This window comes from Sus scrofa, chromosome 1 (genome assembly GCF_054392235.1).
Source record: "Sus scrofa isolate SSC_HxYL_T2T_F1_AM1 chromosome 1, Sscrofa_HxYL_maternal_Yorkshire_Landrace_v2.0, whole genome shotgun sequence".
Taxonomy (NCBI): Eukaryota; Metazoa; Chordata; class Mammalia; order Artiodactyla; family Suidae; genus Sus; species Sus scrofa.
Window position 1 is genome coordinate 240,130,463 of NC_139383.1, and position 17,849 is coordinate 240,148,311.

The 17,849-nt window shown below is 41.2% G+C and overlaps 1 protein-coding gene, 1 long non-coding RNA gene and 1 pseudogene across 3 annotated transcripts in view; 2 read left to right on the plus strand and 1 right to left on the minus strand.

Annotated features, from left to right (window-relative positions):
• The window catches only part of PCSK5 (proprotein convertase subtilisin/kexin type 5), a 454,731-nt gene that overhangs the window by 428,305 nt on the left and 8,577 nt on the right, over window positions 1–17,849 (plus strand). For both annotated transcript variants that reach the window (XM_021064998.2, XM_021065005.2), the window contains 3 exons: window positions 1,248–1,425; window positions 5,722–5,939; window positions 16,915–17,015. In XM_021064998.2, the coding sequence (XP_020920657.2) occupies window positions 1,248–1,425; window positions 5,722–5,939; window positions 16,915–17,015 (497 nt within the window). The remainder of the gene's footprint in view (window positions 1–1,247; window positions 1,426–5,721; window positions 5,940–16,914; window positions 17,016–17,849) is intronic.
• The window catches only part of LOC146407065 (uncharacterized), a 90,105-nt gene that overhangs the window by 60,806 nt on the left and 11,450 nt on the right, over window positions 1–17,849 (minus strand). The gene's annotated exons all lie outside the window — the stretch shown is intronic.
• LOC146407066 (A-kinase anchor protein 17A-like) lies at window positions 6,111–11,740 on the plus strand (annotated as a pseudogene).

The following is a 17,849-nucleotide window of genomic DNA, read 5'->3' on the forward strand; positions in this document are numbered from 1 at the left end:
ATACAATCCTACAAGGTACCATCCGTATTATAATTCTGTCAAATGCCTTTAGAACAGGGCCCAGTGTAGAGTCAGATATAGCACTTAGTTTTCATGTCTTTTTAGCTTCCTTAAAGATGGAACACTGCCACAGACTTAATCTTTAACAAAATAGCCACTGAACAAAAACTGGGGACCTGGTACCATGCTGGATATTAGAAAACCAGAGATGAATGGCCTGGCACCTGCCTTTGAGCAGCTCAGAGACTCTCTCAGCACAGAGTTTGGATTCACACCACTTTTCAAAGCAGCTCTAATATTATTTAGTTTTTCCACCACTGCCTATGCTAATGTTCACTGAAGTTATGGAGACAAAGTGGCTTCCAATCTAGAGCTGACCAGTGGCTCACATTAATAATGCAGGCGAGCCTGGCTTCTGTTCCCTGAGGTTAAGCAGAAGCCAGGGAAGACGTTGCCTCTAAGACTGCATGTTAAAATGTGAAGCCAGGAAATCTCATGTTTTAACCTTATAATTAATTCGCCTTCATCTCCCACCCTGATGTGTTGTTAAGGAAGTTGAAGAGGCAAGAATCAGTGACTCCAATGTTGTGGTTGGAGGATGGACTGGAGTCATGTGGGGCTGAACAAATCAACTCCAAGTCATCTGGTCATACAGAGCAGAGGATTCACGGTTATAATCTAATTGTTTAAATAGGCAAAACAGTCTCACTGTCCATGTGACTGTCTGTCCTGATAGAAGTGCTTTATATCTGTGCTTGTACAACAGAGGAACTTTAAACCATTTAAATTTCAAGAGCCGCACTGGGTGGATAGCACAGCCAAACTGAGGGTAAAATCTTCTATTTTAGAATACAAATAGTTGAAATTGTGGGAATGTGTCATTGCATCAGCCCTGCACTTTTATGTTTTCATCCATGGAGCCTTGACTCCCACTACCCCTGCCCTGAAGGTCCCCCCCTCCTGGGAGACCCTGTACCTCCTCTAACTCACTCTGACAATAGTTTCTGTCCTGCCCAACACAGGTCCACTCTGACCTCTGTTTCTTCTCAGCTCCTAATGGTCAGTTCTGTTTCCTGGACATTCATCTCAGCTCCCAAGGACATCCTTCAGCCTGCAGTGACACTGTCTCATTCCTTCTGCAACCCTCCCCCCCACCTCCGGCCCCATGGTATGCAGTGGGGAGCATACAGAGGTTTGGGAGTCATATGTCATACTTGATACCAAGACAGATGCTTCTCCCTTGGCAGATACGACCTGTGTGAAAGATTGCCCTGAGGGCCACTATGCTGATGAGGACAGCCACCGGTGTGCCCCCTGCCACAGCTCTTGTAGGACATGTGAAGGGAGACACAGCATGCAATGTCTCTCCTGCCAGCCAGGCTGGTTCCAGCTGGGAAAGGAGTGCCTGCTCCAGTGCAGAGAAGGGTAAGGACCTCAACACACTTTCCCCTCATTTCAGCCCATAACCACTCCAGATATCATTATTAGCAAACCCATTTTGCCAATGAGGAAGTCTCAGAAGACTTCGATAACCTGATTAAAATCTCACAGCTGAGACTTTAATGAGAGTCCAAAAATGAAGAGTCCAGTTCAAATGGATTGGTCTCTAGAGGACTTCACCCAGTTCACAGCAGTGGAAGAGTAAACAGGAAAGGCAGAAGGACCCAATGAAATTACAGAGTCAGATTGTTAAGTCAGAGCCATCTGTCAAACATCACAAACCCAGGATATAAGCCATCACAAAACAGTAGTGATTCTTTCCTTAGAGAAGTCCTTGGAAGGTCTTTCTCTTCTGCATCAGGAGTTGTTCTGATCAGATTTAATATGTGAGGTCTAAGCAATGTTTGTGGAGCCTTGATTTTATAAAGGGAACAATGTCAGTTAAGTATCTCCATTTATACTCAACTAATTCTCCAACCTGCCATGCCCCCATAAACCCACAAATTACAGATTTAGTTACTGTAAGCAACCTAGATACACAGAGGTATGCTTTTAAAAGCATTTCACAGATAAGAGCTCTCCAGCACCTGTTTTTTGCTAGGAAACCCTGTGGGTGCATTTATCTGAAGGTCTTGCTGGAAACCAGCACATTTGGAAGAAGATTTGACTGGTTGTCTTTTTTCCCCCAGGCATCCCCAGTAAAGAGGAAGACTGATTATAGGCATGTTTGCTAACCTTTCCTTCCCAATCAGTATCATAAGCACTGAGGGTTTCCAGACCCAAATGGAAGGGCTATAATCTTGGATTTTCCCCAAATGCTTTTACCCAAATTAGCACATCTCTCAACTTCAGTTCTATAGGAATTACTGTTTGTATCACCATCTTGTACTGTTTCTATAGGAATTATTGTTTGTATCACCATCTTTCTATAGGAATTACTGTTCATTCATTCAACAATGCTTGATAAAGAGCATCTTGTATGTATAAGTTGAGTAATGCAGAGACTCTGTAAGTGCTTATTCTTCTTATCTATCTTTCCCAGAAAATCATAAGCGCCTGGGAAGAAAACATATCTTACTTCTCACACAGGTTACAACATGCAGCACAGAGGCACACACATTAGCATCCCTCAAAAAAACACCAGTCAGATAGATCAATAGAGAAAGGTTCCCACCTGAGAAGAGAGGGAGTGGGACTACCTGGCTCAGCCTTCATCTTCATCTTAATAAGTGCTTGAAAAATCCAGATCCCCCATAAGGAATCTCCATCTTCCTCAAATCAAGTCATTAGATACAAGTCACACACACAAATTTAAACAGTTTGCAGACCATGGAATTAAGAAAACAATTGGTATCTGAAGTTGCCCACTGGGAGGAGAAGCACGGGTTGCCATAAATCCCTTTAAGGGGAATAAATGGGGTATTAATGAGGTATAAGTGGAGATATTTAGCAGAAATAATTTCTCTTGTAAAAATCAATGATTCACGTGCATAAACTTCACATGTTAAATCTCATTGCCTTGGAAAGGCAGGTGTATAATTCTCAGCACCCTGATGCCATGCACATCATTATTTCGGTATTTAACCTTGGGGCATGTTTTTAAGGCCTGATTTATTGTTTGTACTTATGCACAAGAACTTGTTCCAGGCTATGAGACCCCAGCGATTTCATAGTCACCTCATGCAAAAATGTTATCAAGGTAAGCAGTGGCACTGTACTTTTCTTTTATAATGGGATACAGTCAACTCTTCATTATCTTTTTTTTTTTTTTTTTAACTTTTTTGACTGTGCCCACAGCTTACGGATGTTCCTGGGCCGGGGACTGAATCTATGCCTCAGCAGTGACCTGAGCCACTGCAGAGATGATGCTGAGCCCCTAACCTGCTGAGCCACAGCGGAAACTCTTCCATTATTTTCCTTTAGCATTACTCTTTAATACTTTTTAAAAAACCTATTTGGTACAGATAAGCTTTCTTCCCCACAGTTTCTACTGAGGCTTTTCATCTTAATAACAACCTATAATAACAATATTAGTAAAGAATGTTTATGCTATTTTAGAGTTTACAAAGTATCTCTTACGCACCTGTCTTTCTATTATGACTTGGTTCTCCAATAGTCCTATGAGGTGGATATTAGTCCCTCCACTGTACAAATGAGGAAATCAAGGCTCAGAGTGGTTAAGTGACTTGCCCAAGGGCACATAGCTACTCATACATGGCGGAGCCGGGATGAAAAATCAGATCTGACTTCAATCCTGTGTATTTCTCCTGTGGAAAACTGTGGATTTTCACTTTTCCTATAGCTTTTTTGAGTTGTCAATGATCTTTATCAACTACTCAGTTCGTGATTAATGCTTGTCTTTGTTCTCCTTTCATTACTTCGCCTCTCAGATAACTCAGAGTCTTAGTGATTGATGTATTAGTGGTCATTATTCCTCCCCCCACCGCAGAAGGTGGAACAAATCTTGCTGTGCTTTGGGATGAGCACTTGCTTAGATCAGTGATGAGTGCTTAGGAGAGACAGGTTCATCATCACCTAGCCATGGTTTTAGTGGTCAATAAGTCAATGGAACCAAAATCAGTGTTTAAAATCCCAATGGGGCCAATGGTTTTGCACCAGAGAAACCTCGGGTGAGCCTTCAGGTGTCTACGACAGCTTCAGTGTGCCAATGTCCAGAACATCCAGACAGGCCGAAGTCAGTCAGATGACCTCTAGAGGTTCTTCTTTGGCAATGATTCCTTTACTCTCTTCTATCTTACTTGAAAATTTTATGTTTACCTTCAAATTATGCATTGCTTGTTATAGTGGAATTTGAAAGATATGTTCAAAGGGCCCTGCCCCACCTCGCTAGCTGTTTGACCTTTAGCAAGATGACTTGAGTTTCAGTTTTTACAGACGTTAAAATAGGGATAATATCTAAATCATAAGGTTTACTATGAAGATTAATCATAAACCTCATAAATATCACTAATATACATAATAACAGTGGACCCTAAACAATGTGGTTCCACTTGACCTGGAAGGTTTGAACAGTGAGGGTCAATTTATAAGTGTATTTTTCTCACTAAATATGTACTGCACAATCCACAGCTGGATGAGTTGGAGGGTACAAACCACAGATATGGAAGGCAAACTCTTATTAATTTTTTAAAAATCCATATTATGTTCAAAATCTGTATATTATTATAAGCAAATGTTCGACTATACAGAGGATCTGTCCCCTAACACCTGAGTTGTTCAAGGATCAGTTGTGTTTCTAATGTGCTACTGCTCTAACGTTACTCAGTAATAACTTGTTTAATTTTAGCCACTAACATTAGCCTCATATTACAGCCCTGAGACACAGAGATGTGTGACTTGCCCAAGGTCACACAGCACGTAAGAGGTGTGGCTAGGCTTTGACTCCACACACTCTTGTTCCAAAGGACAAGCTCCTAATTGCCAGGCTCTAATGCCTCATTTTTAGGCTTAATGACATGAAATGTTTATGAAGTCCCTGGTGTACTGTCAGACATAGAGTTGAAACTTATGAATAGTAATTACTGTTACTAAAAATCTTTTCAAAAGAGGTCACATCTATTATTATGTAAAAGTCAACATCATTCATGTCACCTCTTATTTCAAGATTTTTTTTCTCTTTAGGGCCACACCTGCAGCATATGGAATTTCCCAGGCCAAGGGTTGAATCAGAGCTATAGCTGCTGGCCTATGCCACAGCTACAGCAATGCAGGATCTGAGCCATGTCTGCCACCTATACTGCAACTCTTGGCAATGCCAGATCCTTAACCCACTGAGCGGGGCCAAGGATCAAACTCATGTCTTTATGGATACTAGTCAGGTCCACTACTGCTGAGCCACAATGGGAACTCCTCAAGATTTTTTTAAACTGTGAAAATAGAGGAACCACTCAGGGGTACATCAAAATACCTTTCATTTCCTGATCTCATTCAATACAACTTAACACTAAATTTTCAAGTAGAAAAACATATAGTCTATAAAAGGCAAGTGAAGTGGACAACGATTGTGGCACTACTACATGTGATCTGTGCCATGTCCTCTCACATGTGTTATCTAACTTAATCCCCACAAATAATGCCCAATTTATGGATAAGAAAACTGGGACTTATTAGACGTATTAGTATAATTTGTAATTAATCTAATAAGAGTCTAAAGGCATCCAGCTTGTAAGTGAACCTTGCCTGACTAACCATGACTTTCCTACCACACACAACTTTGGAGCAAAGCTTAGGATTGAGTCTCTGCTCCTTTCCTTGGTTTAGATTTTATGCGGAAAACTCCACGCAGCGGTGTGAGAGGTGCAACAGGAGCTGCAAGGCCTGCCGGGGCCCAAGGCCCACAGATTGCCTGTCCTGCGATCCATTCTTCTTTCTCCTCCGATCCAAGGGCCAGTGTCACAGCACCTGCCCCGAGCATTACTATGCAGAGCAAAGCACAAAGACCTGTGAGAGATGCCACCCAACTTGTCATAAATGCAAAGGTGAGGGTCCAGCTATCATTTTGCATGTGTGAATGGAAACATGCCAATGTTGTTTTTGTTTTTTTTGTTTTTTTCCTGCTTAGCCCCTTTCTCCATCACCTTGGGCAGTTCCTCTCCAGCATCAGCACTCTCTGTTCTCTCTCAGCTTCTGCAATTGTCCCCTAACCTCAGATGCTCCTGCACCATGCTGCTGACTCTTCCTACCCTCTCATCCTTCAGGGCCCAAATACAGGTATTGTTCCCTCCAGAAAGTGTTTTTCACCTGCTCTGTCTTCCTTCTTTACCTCTTTGAACTTGGACTCTGCTAAGTGAAATTTATTTTCATTATTTCAACAACTACTTAAAATGTTGGCCTAAAATTATCCGTAGCTCTATTCTTCTTTTCAAAGAAGCTACCTGTCTGCTCCAGAGATTCTAAAATCAACATGTCCCAAAGTAAACACAAAGTGGGTTTCCTCTGCTATTTACTCTTTCTGTTAATGGACCCACTGTCCAATCAACTGCCTGGGTTTGGTACCTTGATGTTATCTTCCCCTTGCCTCCTGCCCAACACATGTACCTGCCAGCAAAGGTAAATTTCAAGGTCTGTCGAATCACTGTCCTAAACAACATCTCTCCTAAACAGGTCTCTGCTTTGAACTCTTCCTCCATTCTCACTATCCTTGTCCTTCATTATCAGCATCTCTTAGCTGAGTTTCCGGTCACCCCAAGACCAGAGTTGGGATGACCCCCAGGTCATCCTGTACAATAATGTCAGAGCAATCTTTCAAAAATTCATATTTATTCATTTTTCTCCATAGCTTGACATGGAATGGCAATCACAATGAATTCTTCTCACAACATTTAAGAAAGAAATACCTCTTACAATGTTTTTATTCCTAAGACTTATTCAATTAATACTGATGGATGGTAGGGTACCTTCCTTATTAACCTTTTCAAAATTGTCTTAGCTATTCCATAACTGTCTTCTATATACATTTTATAAGGAGTCATTTCTTTTAAAAATCCCTTGTATTTTGGAGTTCCCGTCATGGCTCAGTGGAAATGAATCTGACTGGTATCCATGAGGTCACAGGTTTGATCTCTGGCCTCACTCAGTGGGTTAAAGATCCGGTGTTGCCATGAGCTATAGTGTTGGTCGCAGATGCAGCCCAGATTTGGTGTTGTTGTGGTTGCGACATAGGCCAGCAGCTACAGCTCTGGTTCGACCCCTAGCTTAAAACCTCCATATACCTTGAGTGTGGCCCTAAAGAAAAAAGACCAAAAAAAAAAAATCCCTTGGATATGAATTGACATTGCATTGAAATCCATTTTTATGATCCTGAGTCATCACATTTATGAATATGGTATACTTCTCCAGTCTATGCATTCACTTTTTGTCCTTGATAAACTTACAATAAATATTTTCTATTTTTAAAAGTGATTGTTTCTGCAGTCAGTCCTTTCATCTTATGGTTTCAACTCTCCTTCCATGTACTCTAGACCCTAGAACCATCCAAAACCATTCAGCAGCCACCAAATAGGTCATCATCTTTCATGCTTCCCTGCCTATTATCCATGCATTTCCTCTTCCTGAAGAACATTCTACAAGACTCTGAACTTAAAGACCCAGTTTGAATGTCATCTTCTCTGTGAAGCTTTTCTTAGTCCTTCATAAAACTGTTCTTCCTTCTTAATTCTCTAATCTCTTTTACCATAGCTGTTTATCCATTGCGCTTTAATTAAACATGTCCATCTCTCCTGCTAATTGTAAGACCCACAAGGCCAGGATTATACCACATTCATTTTGTAGTCCATATTCCTAGAGTATTATACATAGTAACCTCTCATGAAGGGCTTACCAAAGGAATGAATGAATGGAAAATAAATTATAATGTCTTTTGCAAATTGAAAAATGTTGCTTTTTTTGTCTTTTATATTTTTTAATCTCTTTGACTCTCTATGGTTTATGCTAGGTTAATTCTTCAGTACTGTATTTCATTTCTCTAATTTTGTCTCTCTGTTTAGTCTAAAGTTCATCCCACCTATTATTTTAGTTTTTTTTTTAAATTTAAGACAGTTTTTAAGATTTAAAATGGTTTATTTTCTGAATCCATCTATTTTTGTTTCATATCTTTCTGTTTGTGTTTCATAATTTGAGAGGCTACTTTGTCTTCATTTACTTTTTGAACATCTTAAACACACTGATTTTTAAAATTTTATCAAAACTTTTCTATGAAACTGATACTGTCTGAAGTAAATCTATGTTAATTCTTGCTTGAGTTTATCTTATTTCTTAGCATTCACTTTTTTATGTGCTCTGGAATATTGGTTTTGAGTTCATTTGGAATGAGAGATTTAGTTTTTGTTTTTTACCACCTTTCTCCCTTTATCCTTACTCCTCACAGTCAAGTAGGTTTTTTTGGCTCACAACACCCTACCTCCCACCTGGAAACAGAAACAGGATGTTCTGGTATTTCTGGAGGTGATGCTGATGTCAGTGCAGATCCCATCAGCCATACAACTGACAGCCCGGGGAAATCCTAGTCAAGAAGGGATGTCTATGAAGGCAGAGAGTTCTACCATGACACTTGTTTTAAACTATAGAACTGTATTTTGGCCCAGGTCTCATATGAAACAATTTTAGTCCCTACTAGTGTAGAAGAATTGAACCCATAGCCACCGTTGCCTAAACCTAGTCCCAGAGAAAGGCAGGTAACTGGCTTGAATCTGTCTACTGTTTTTCATTTCTCTTTCTGGTCTAAAGAAATTTCATCTTATTTTTGAACCCACCTATTTCTTTTTTTTTTTTTCTTTTTCAGTTCTGTTTATATTTATTCTACCATTTCAGGGTGTTTGGAATGAAGGTGTTATGTCAGAACCTGAGTCATATAATTTTTTGAGGCATGCCTGTTACTAATGGATAATCAGGTTCTTAGAAAAGAATTATGCCCTAAATTATGACCAGCTCCATTCTGTTAATCCAAATGCCTAGGGGATAGGTGTACTTTAGAGTAGTTTTTTAGTAGTGTTGGTTGTTTTTTCATACCTAACGCTTTGGGATTAAACAAGCAAAGGGCAACCTGTGGGAGCCTATCTTGCTTCCTTTCCCTTCCAAAATGATTAATTTTGGATCAGTATGTTGACCACAATGAAAAATGCCCACCAGCCACCCTTGCTATCTAGGCCACCAAGATGACCTTCCTGAACACCTTCTTGATAATATTTTAAAATAGCTTCTCCCCAAATGCTTCCCAAATACATACGAATACAGCCATCTCCAGATTGAAAGTGGCTTTCATTACCACCCATGTTTTGATGCCCCCAAATCTATTTCTCTTTGCCAAATGGTTTTCCTGAGCTTCAGTTCTATATCTAATTGCCTCTTAACATCTCTAATTGGATGCCCAACAGACATCTCGAATTTGAAATGTAAATGCATCATTCTCCAGCCTCCATCACCCATCCCTATACCAGTTTTTCCTATGCTACCTATCTTGATGAATGGCTCCATCACCACCTACCCAGCCATCTGAGACAGTAACCTGGCCTTTACCCTCCTCCTCTCCCCTCATTCAGTATGTTCTAAAGTCTCACCAAATCTACCCCTTAGATATCTTCTAATTCCACCTCCCCTCTCTTGCGTTTCTAGTGTCATTGCCTTTATCCAGACTCTTAAACTCCCTTTCCTGAATTATTCACCAATTCTCTAACTGGTCTCCTTGTGTCTAGTATTAGCTGCTCTATAACCAATGAGTCTTCCATTATGCTCTCAGATTGATTGTCTGCATGACAAATATCATAAGGATGCCTCTCTGCTTAACCATGACTCTCCAATGACTTTAGCATAAACTCTTAGAAGCTTTGCAAATGAGGCTCTTTATCATGAGACTTTCTCCATCTCTCGCCACCTCCTCTGCCACCCTCTAATAAGGCATAATTAGTTGCTGTAAACCTGAACCAACCTTGTTCCTTCTTCTGGGTTACTTTTTCCAGCCTGGCTACCTCTTTCTGATCTCTTAGCGTCAGCATTTTCTTTAGAAAACCTCCACCAACCCCTCAACTCTGTGTTCCCTAAGTGCTCTGCCATCATCTATTTATTCATCCAACAATTACTTACCAAGCACTATGGCCCAGACAACATCAATATAACTGTGAACAGGACACTCAAGGTCCCTGAAGCCCAAAAGGCATGTTTTATAGTTGCTTACTTACTTCTTTGTCTCTCTCTCTAGATTGAGATCCTCAAAGGCACAAATTAATGTGTCTTACCTTTGTTTCTCTAGCATTTAGCACCATCACAAGAGAGGGTGGCTATAGCCGCAGGTTGCTTCAGGGGTGCCTCCAGGTGATGGTGGTGAACTTGGGCCAGGAAAGCAGTGTCCTGGGATACAGACAGAGCCCCTTGCTGCCCAATGCCCCAGCCGTGGTAGCAGCCACCAGAGTCTGAGGCAGTGGACCTCTGTATAGCTTCTACCTCAAGCCCAGCATGACAATGACCATGAACAAGGCCTCCCTGAAGATGAATCAGCCCAGGAAATCCATCTCCAACTGGGACGTGATGGAAAGGCTGAAGGGCATTGTGCACACTCACCAGTTCTCCACCCTTCAGATTTTCAAGAGCACCACACTTCCGCCACTTTCAGGACAAGATGCTATCAAGGTCTTTCCCGGCTTGCCTAAATGGCAAGACTTTCCAGCTCAGCAGCTTGCACTGCAGAGTTCAAAATCAATTTCCTCACTCTCTATGACTCGGACACCTTCCTCAATGGAAGGATGTGAATGAAATCCTGCTGGGAGAGGCCAGACATGATTCACCTGGGGACGGGGGGCAGCCCTGCAAATGATTCTCCCTGAAGGAGTCAGGTTTGGAGAAGTCCAGTGAGGAGGTTCTTCTAATGGTGTTTGAGAAGTTTGAGGGAGTATAGAATGTGGACATCCTCCCGCTGGACCCCAACTGGGAGGAGATGACAGATCAGAACCTTCACACCTACGGTTTTGGGGGACCCTTGACCTCTGAGGTGCATGTCCAGTACTACGGTACTTCATCCAAGCTGTGAGCACCTTGCATGTTCTTAAGCTCAAGTACAAAGGCAAGGACACCAAGGCTGTGGTCTTCAACCTCCAGGTTTCCTTTGATTAGACCATACAGCTGAGTGATGCCTCAATTAAGAAACGATACCTCAAGCAGCAGAAATTTCAGGAGCTTCTACAGCAGAGAGAACAAAAGCCTCAAGAGAAAGAGGCAGAGCAGAAGCAGAGAGCAGAGGAAAGTAAACAGGAAGAACAAGAAGAATTGGGGAGAGAAAGAAGAGGAGAAACTTTTGCAAGGGCTAACAAAAACAGAGGGACCATGAATTCCTTCAGAATCAGAAAAGGCTAGAGAAGCTGCAAGCTAAGGAGAAAGGAATAGCTATGTGAAGAGAGAAAACTGGAGTTTCTGTCATGGTGCAGCGGAAACGAATCCAACTGGGGAACCATGAGGTTGCCGGTTCGATTCCTGGCCTCGCTCAGTGGGTTAAGGATCCCGCGTTGCTGTGAGCTGTGGTGTAGGTCGCAGACGCGGCTCGGATCTGGTGTTGCTGTGGCTGTGGCATAGGCTGACAGCTATAGCTCCGATTAGACCCCTACCCTGGGACCCTCCATTTGCCGTGGGCGTGGCCCTAAAAAGACAAAAGACAAAAAAAAAGAAAAAAAAGAAAAAGAGAGAGAGGAAACTGCTGCTGGCCCAGAGGAACCTACAGCCCATTAGGCTAATTGCAGGGCTGCTGAACAGAGCTAAGATCCTGCCTCTGCTGGGCCTGGATGGTCTTGATCTCTAGCTCAGGAACCTCCTCTTCCTTTCCTGAAACACCCAACCAGAGTCCCCACCTCCCTTTTCCTGGGCTGATTGCCACCACAACCCCCAAATTGTCTTCACGTCAAGAGGGGAACTTGGATAGGGTGCTAAATAACCTTTCCTTTTTATTGTTTTAAAGTGACCCTCAGTAACATAAACATTAAACTACTCTTAGCTAGAAAGTACTTAGAGACTAGCGGACAATCTAAACTATCTTGGGAATGGTTATGTGCCAGTCCAAGGACTTCTTTTATGTATCTCATAGCACCATGTACTAGCACTGTTCAATAGAAAGATAATCCAAGCCATACATCTCTTAAATTTTTTAATAGTCTGGTTTAAAAAAAAATTAAAATAAACAGGTAGGAGTTCCCTCTGTGGCTCAGAGGTAATGAATCTGACTAGTATCCATGAGGACGTGGGTTTGATCCCTGGCCTTGCTCAGTGAGTTAAGGATCCTGCATTGCCCTGAGCTGTGGTTTAGGTCACAGATGCAGCTTGGATCTGATATTGCTGTGGCTGTGCTGTAGGCTGGCAGCTACAGCTCCCATTTGACCCCTAGCCTGGGAACTTCCATATGCTGCAGGTGTGGCTCTAAAAAGACAAAAGTAAATAAACAGGTAAAAGTAATTTGAATAAAATATTGATTATATATAATAGATTCATTTCAATATGTAGTACATAAAAATTGAGATACATTCTTTTTTTTTTTTTGTATGGAGTCTCAAAACCTAATATTTATTTTACATTTACCACACAACTCAAGGAGTAGCTATAAGTGCTCAATAGTCACTTATGCCTAGTGGCTACCATATTGGACAGTACATTTCTAATTTAGAACAGTGATTTCAGTTGGTATTTTAGCGGAAGGCCACCTCCTTCAGAGAAAACCTTAGGCTGACTCCTATTATGTAAATCTGGCAGAGCTGTTCAGATGGAGCAGACCCAGGATCTTAGAGCACCATCTGATGCCCCTATCTGTCCCCTCCCGAGCGCTTCCAGGCAGCTCTTGAGGCAACTCCATGAATACAGCGGTTTCCGCTCTTATCTGCAGGTGACTCTCATCTTTGAAAGAATTACCTTCCAAAAAAACTGCATTTAAATAATCATTAATTTGTGTTCTTTTTTTTCATTTCAGAGGTACATAGTTGCTGCTCAAAACTCCTCATCAGAATAAGATAACAAATGAGAGATTATATTGACATGGGGTTAAGGTGGCTGAGTAGTGGAAAGTTTGCATCATTATTGCCCATATGATAGCAAATACTGATCTTCTGTTAGGTTTTTTGAATAGTTGAAGGTATCTCTGATGCCACTGTTAGTAGATGTGAAAACACAAGTCTGAACCCCCTAGTGCTATTGGGGGGGGGGGACATTTAGTTTCTAATAAGGTCAGGCAACCATCATTATTAGCTAAGTTAATGTCTCTTATTGTCAGTCAATTAAAACAGGACAATACCAGCTTAGATTTTAGCGGGGCTTGGAGAAATTTTTAGTGATGTTAGCACAGTTTGAAAAACTATAAATTTCTTTCTTTTTTTTTTGGCTGCACATGCAGTATGTGAAAATTTCCAAGCCAGGGATCAAGCCCATACCACAGCAATGCCAAAGCCAGATCCTTAACCCACTGTGTGAGGAGAACTCTGAAAAAAACTATAAATTTCTTTAACTGGATTTGAGATTTCCTGGGTAAATTAAGGATGATGGCTTAGGGAGTTCCCTTCATGGCTCAGCGGTGGTTAATGAACCTGACTAGGAACCAAGAGGATGTCGGTTCAATCCCTGGCCTTGCTCCGTGGGTTAAGGATCCAGCGTTGCCATGAGCTGTGCTGCATTGCTGTGGCTGTGGCATAGGCCAGCGGCTGTAGCTCTAATTCAACCCCTAGCCTGGGAACCTCCACAGGCTGTGAATGTGAACTTAAAAAGTAAAAAAAAAAAAAAAAAAAGACAGTTTGGTCACTCCCTCTCCCGAAAATTCATCAGTACGTTCAGACAATGGAATACAGGTCATTGTTAAAGAGATATGAGCTATCAAATCATAAAAAGACATGGAGGGGCATTCCCTGGTGTCCTAGCAGTTAAGAATCCGGTGTTGCCACTGTGGTCGCTCAGGTTTGATCCCTGGCCCAGGAACTTCCCCAGGCTGTGGGCATGGCAAATAAATAAATGATAAATAAATAGTCCTTTGGTAGTTATACATATCTGAAAAAATGGTTTTTTAAAAAAAGACATGGAGGAATCTAAAATGATATTACTAAGTGAAAGAGATCACTCTGAAAAGGCTATGTACTGTATGATTCTGACTATGTGACATTTTGAAAGGGCAAAACGGTGGAGACAATTCAAGGATCTGTGGTTGCCAGGCCAGGGGGGGAGGGAGAGATGAACAGGCAGAGGACAGAGCAAACATTCTGTGAAAATATTCTGTAGGATACTGTAATGATAGATACATGTCATTATACATTTTTCAAACCCATAGAATGTGCAATACTGAGAGTGAATCTTAACCTAAACTGTAGACTTTAGGTGATTAGGATATGTCAAAGTAGGTTCGTCTTTGGCCAAAAATTTTTAAAATGTGCCATTTTGGTGAGTGATGTTGATAAGGGGGGAGACTATGCTAGTGTGAAGGCATGAGGTATATGGGAAATCTCTGTACTTTTCTCCCTCAATTTTGTTGTAAACCTAAAACTGCTCTAATAAGAAAAAATTCAAAAAAAAAAAAAGAAAGAAAAAGAAAAAGTTCATCAACACAGTCCCCTAAGATTGTGTCCCAGGGATGACTGGGCATCTCTAGGTGAATCCTGGAGCCATCCTGAGTGTTTGTGCCTTCTCTTCCTGTGTTTGACTTGAACCCCTAATATGCCTAGTGATGCCTTCTCTCTTTAATGTTCATTTCTTCTGCCATCCTTTCTTCAGCTGCCTCACACATCCTTTGCTGGTTAGTGCATCTCTGTGCTGGCTTCTGGTTTTGCAATGTAGAGATTACAATATGGGAGGACAAGTTTTCTCCTGGGTTATAAACTGGGTGAAAAAAAAGATGAGTTCCTTCCTTCCTAGAATATTAGCTGTCATACTAAGAAATGAAGATGCATGGGAGATCCTGGGAAAATTTAGCAACCTAAATAAATAATTTACCCACTAGATTGCATTTCATTCACATTTGACTGCCCAATAACCTAAGTGTGTTAAAAAAAAATCTTTAAAGAACTAAGGGGGTTGGGTTAGGACACCCTAATAAGGACCAATATGTATCTTTGTTTGCAGCTGCTTCCTCCATAATTAATGCTCATTCCTCACCTTCATGCATTTAACTTTTTATTTATCCTCCACACAAAATTATTCTAAATAAAAATTTCAGCTGGGTAACTGAAACCTCCTAACTATTCCAAACTGCTTCTCTCTTCCAATGTAGAAGGACACCCTGGACAGAACCCAGGGGTTGCTTTGCATTGGTGGATTCACCCCGTGGGGGTCAGTCCAAAGAAGAGCAGACGGTGAGCTGTTCTGAAATTTAGGGAAATGCAAAAACTGTCCTTAAAGGTCCCAAGGCTCCAGCAGATCCTTAGAAGCAAGGATAAATGCCAGGTGTTAAACAAGGAAAAAAAAGTTGAAAACAACACTGGAATAACAAACTTCCTTTTGCAAAGGACCTGGAGGACCCTAAGTATGCAGATTTTGCAATAGATCAATGTGGACAATAGAAATGGAGTCCTGATTTGTCAGCCAGAGGTGACAGGTAGTGCCTTTGGGGATTGCTCAGGATCTAGGCCAGATTGCTGCTGGCTGGCTTTCTGGAAAATGTAACCAAACTTAAGACACAAATTTTGTGACCTAATCTTTGTACTGCCTTGCTTTCCCTCTTCAAATTTTTCCTACTTTTAATTTCTCTTCATAAAGAAAAAAAAAAAACCCCTCCACTTCTGTATTTTAAGACTGGAGTAAGACACTTGAACAATATTTTAGAAAACTGTAGGGAGGGAAGGGAAGAAGTGGGGAAAGATTGATTCTTTCATCAGAGATGACAATCGTGTTTCAGAACATGCAGGAAATTCTGTATGACGCTGGAGGTAAGATGAAAATAGAATGGTTTTGTATTTATATCACTATAGGCAGCCCCCCCATCTAAGAAGTTAGATAATAAAGGTTTATTATCTGAGCTGTTGTTCAGAGCTCAGAATTCATTTTTCCATAGCAACATCATAAATGATTGCGCTCACAAATCGGACAGTGAGAAAAGTAGATTTAAATCCATAGTGAATGTACGAAGAGGACTCTCGATTCTAGTTCAAGTTCAACCAAGCACTCTTGACAATATTCTTCTGATGGAAAGACATATATAAAGTTGCAAGTCACAATACCAGGCACATTCCATGCCCCACCTATCTCCCTGCTCCAGTTTGAAATTCTCAGCAAGAACACCAGGGCCTCTCTTCCTAATGCAATGGATCAGAGTTCAGGTCTCTTGTCATCAAATTCTTTGCAGCAGTTATCCCTTGATATCTGCATGGAAAGAAATGCTTGGGTCTGTCATTCTTGGGGTCTCAACTAAGCGAAAAGGCTGTTACCTCCCCAGGAAACAGAATCTATCTGTTGAGACCTCCTCGACTATGAAGGCAAATAGTAAGATTAAAGAGAACTGGGCTTATGTTTAGAATAGATAAACAAAAAGGCCCTACCATAGAGCACAGGAAACTAGAGCCAATCTCCTGAGATAAGCCATGATGGAAAAGAATATTAAAAATTAATAATGTTAAAAATATATATATATGTGTGTATAACTAAGTCACTTAGCTCTACAGTTGGTATCATCTTCATCTTCTATACTAGTTAAACAATAAACAGAATGATAAAGGTTTTATAACTTTCTACCTAATTTCTCATTCTCTAAAATCCTTCCTCTTGTAAAATCTTTACAATAAAAGATCTATCATCTCAAAACCTTAATTTCCAAACTGAGAGTTTACAGTGATTAGACTGGCTGGATAATTTCTAGGTCTTGGTGCCTTTTAGACATTTTTTCCATCTCCTCCATCAGTTCACCCTTCCACTTCAATTTACTTCATATGTTCCTTGTTCCTTAGTGTCTTGGATCCAAGGCAGATTGAAAACTAAGGTCAAGGTCAGTCTCCTAACTTGGATTTTTTTTTTCTTTAGGACAAACAGCATTGGATTGTTTATCCTGTGTGTGGAGTTACCACCTGGTGGGAGGAATCTGCACCTCGGACTGTCTTGTGGGGGAGTACAGAGTGGGAGAGGTATGGAGCTAGGTGTGGTGTGCCTTCCACCATCTCTGCAGAGGGCCATGAGCTGGTTTCTGCAGGTCATTTTAGGCAAAGTCAGAAGAGTCCTAAAATTCCTACACTCACTATAGTTTGGGTTTAATATGTTAAAAATCTTCTACCACTGCACTGTGGAAAAATGGTCCTACCCACCTGTGGTCTTCATTTCAATCAAAGGAACTGAGAAGACCTGAGATAAATAATGGGGAAGATGTATAATGAGGACAATACATGGCTCAGAACTTAAAAGTTTCTAGGAAGGTCTAAATAGGAATGTCAGAAAGAAAGAAAGATCTTCTTTCCTTCCCCTTTGCTGGCCAACTAAAAATGCCTGGATAACGTCAGAATTACGCAACCAACGTTGGTCTTCACCTCCTCCACCTCTTCATAGTGTATCAGAAGAGAGACACTTCATTTTCTAGCCTAAAAACCATGGATTTTCTGAGTCCACTACTTGTGTGTGTGTGTGTGTGTGTGTGTGTGTGTGTCTATTTAGGGCCATACCCTTGGTATATGAACGTTCCCAGGCTAAGGATCGAATCAGAGGAGCTACAGCTGCCGGCCTACATCACAGCCACAGCAACACCAGATCCTAGCCACGTCTGCGACCTATACCACAGCTCATGGCAACTCCAGATCTTTAACCCCATGAGCAAGGCCAGGGATCGAACCCATGTCCTCATGGGTACTATTCAGATTCATTTCCGCTGAGCCATGACGGGAACTCCCCACTAGCTTCTTAACTGTGTCTCCAAACTTAAGGAGTAAATCTCTCCATGGTAAAAGTCACATGATTTAGAATGGATAAGC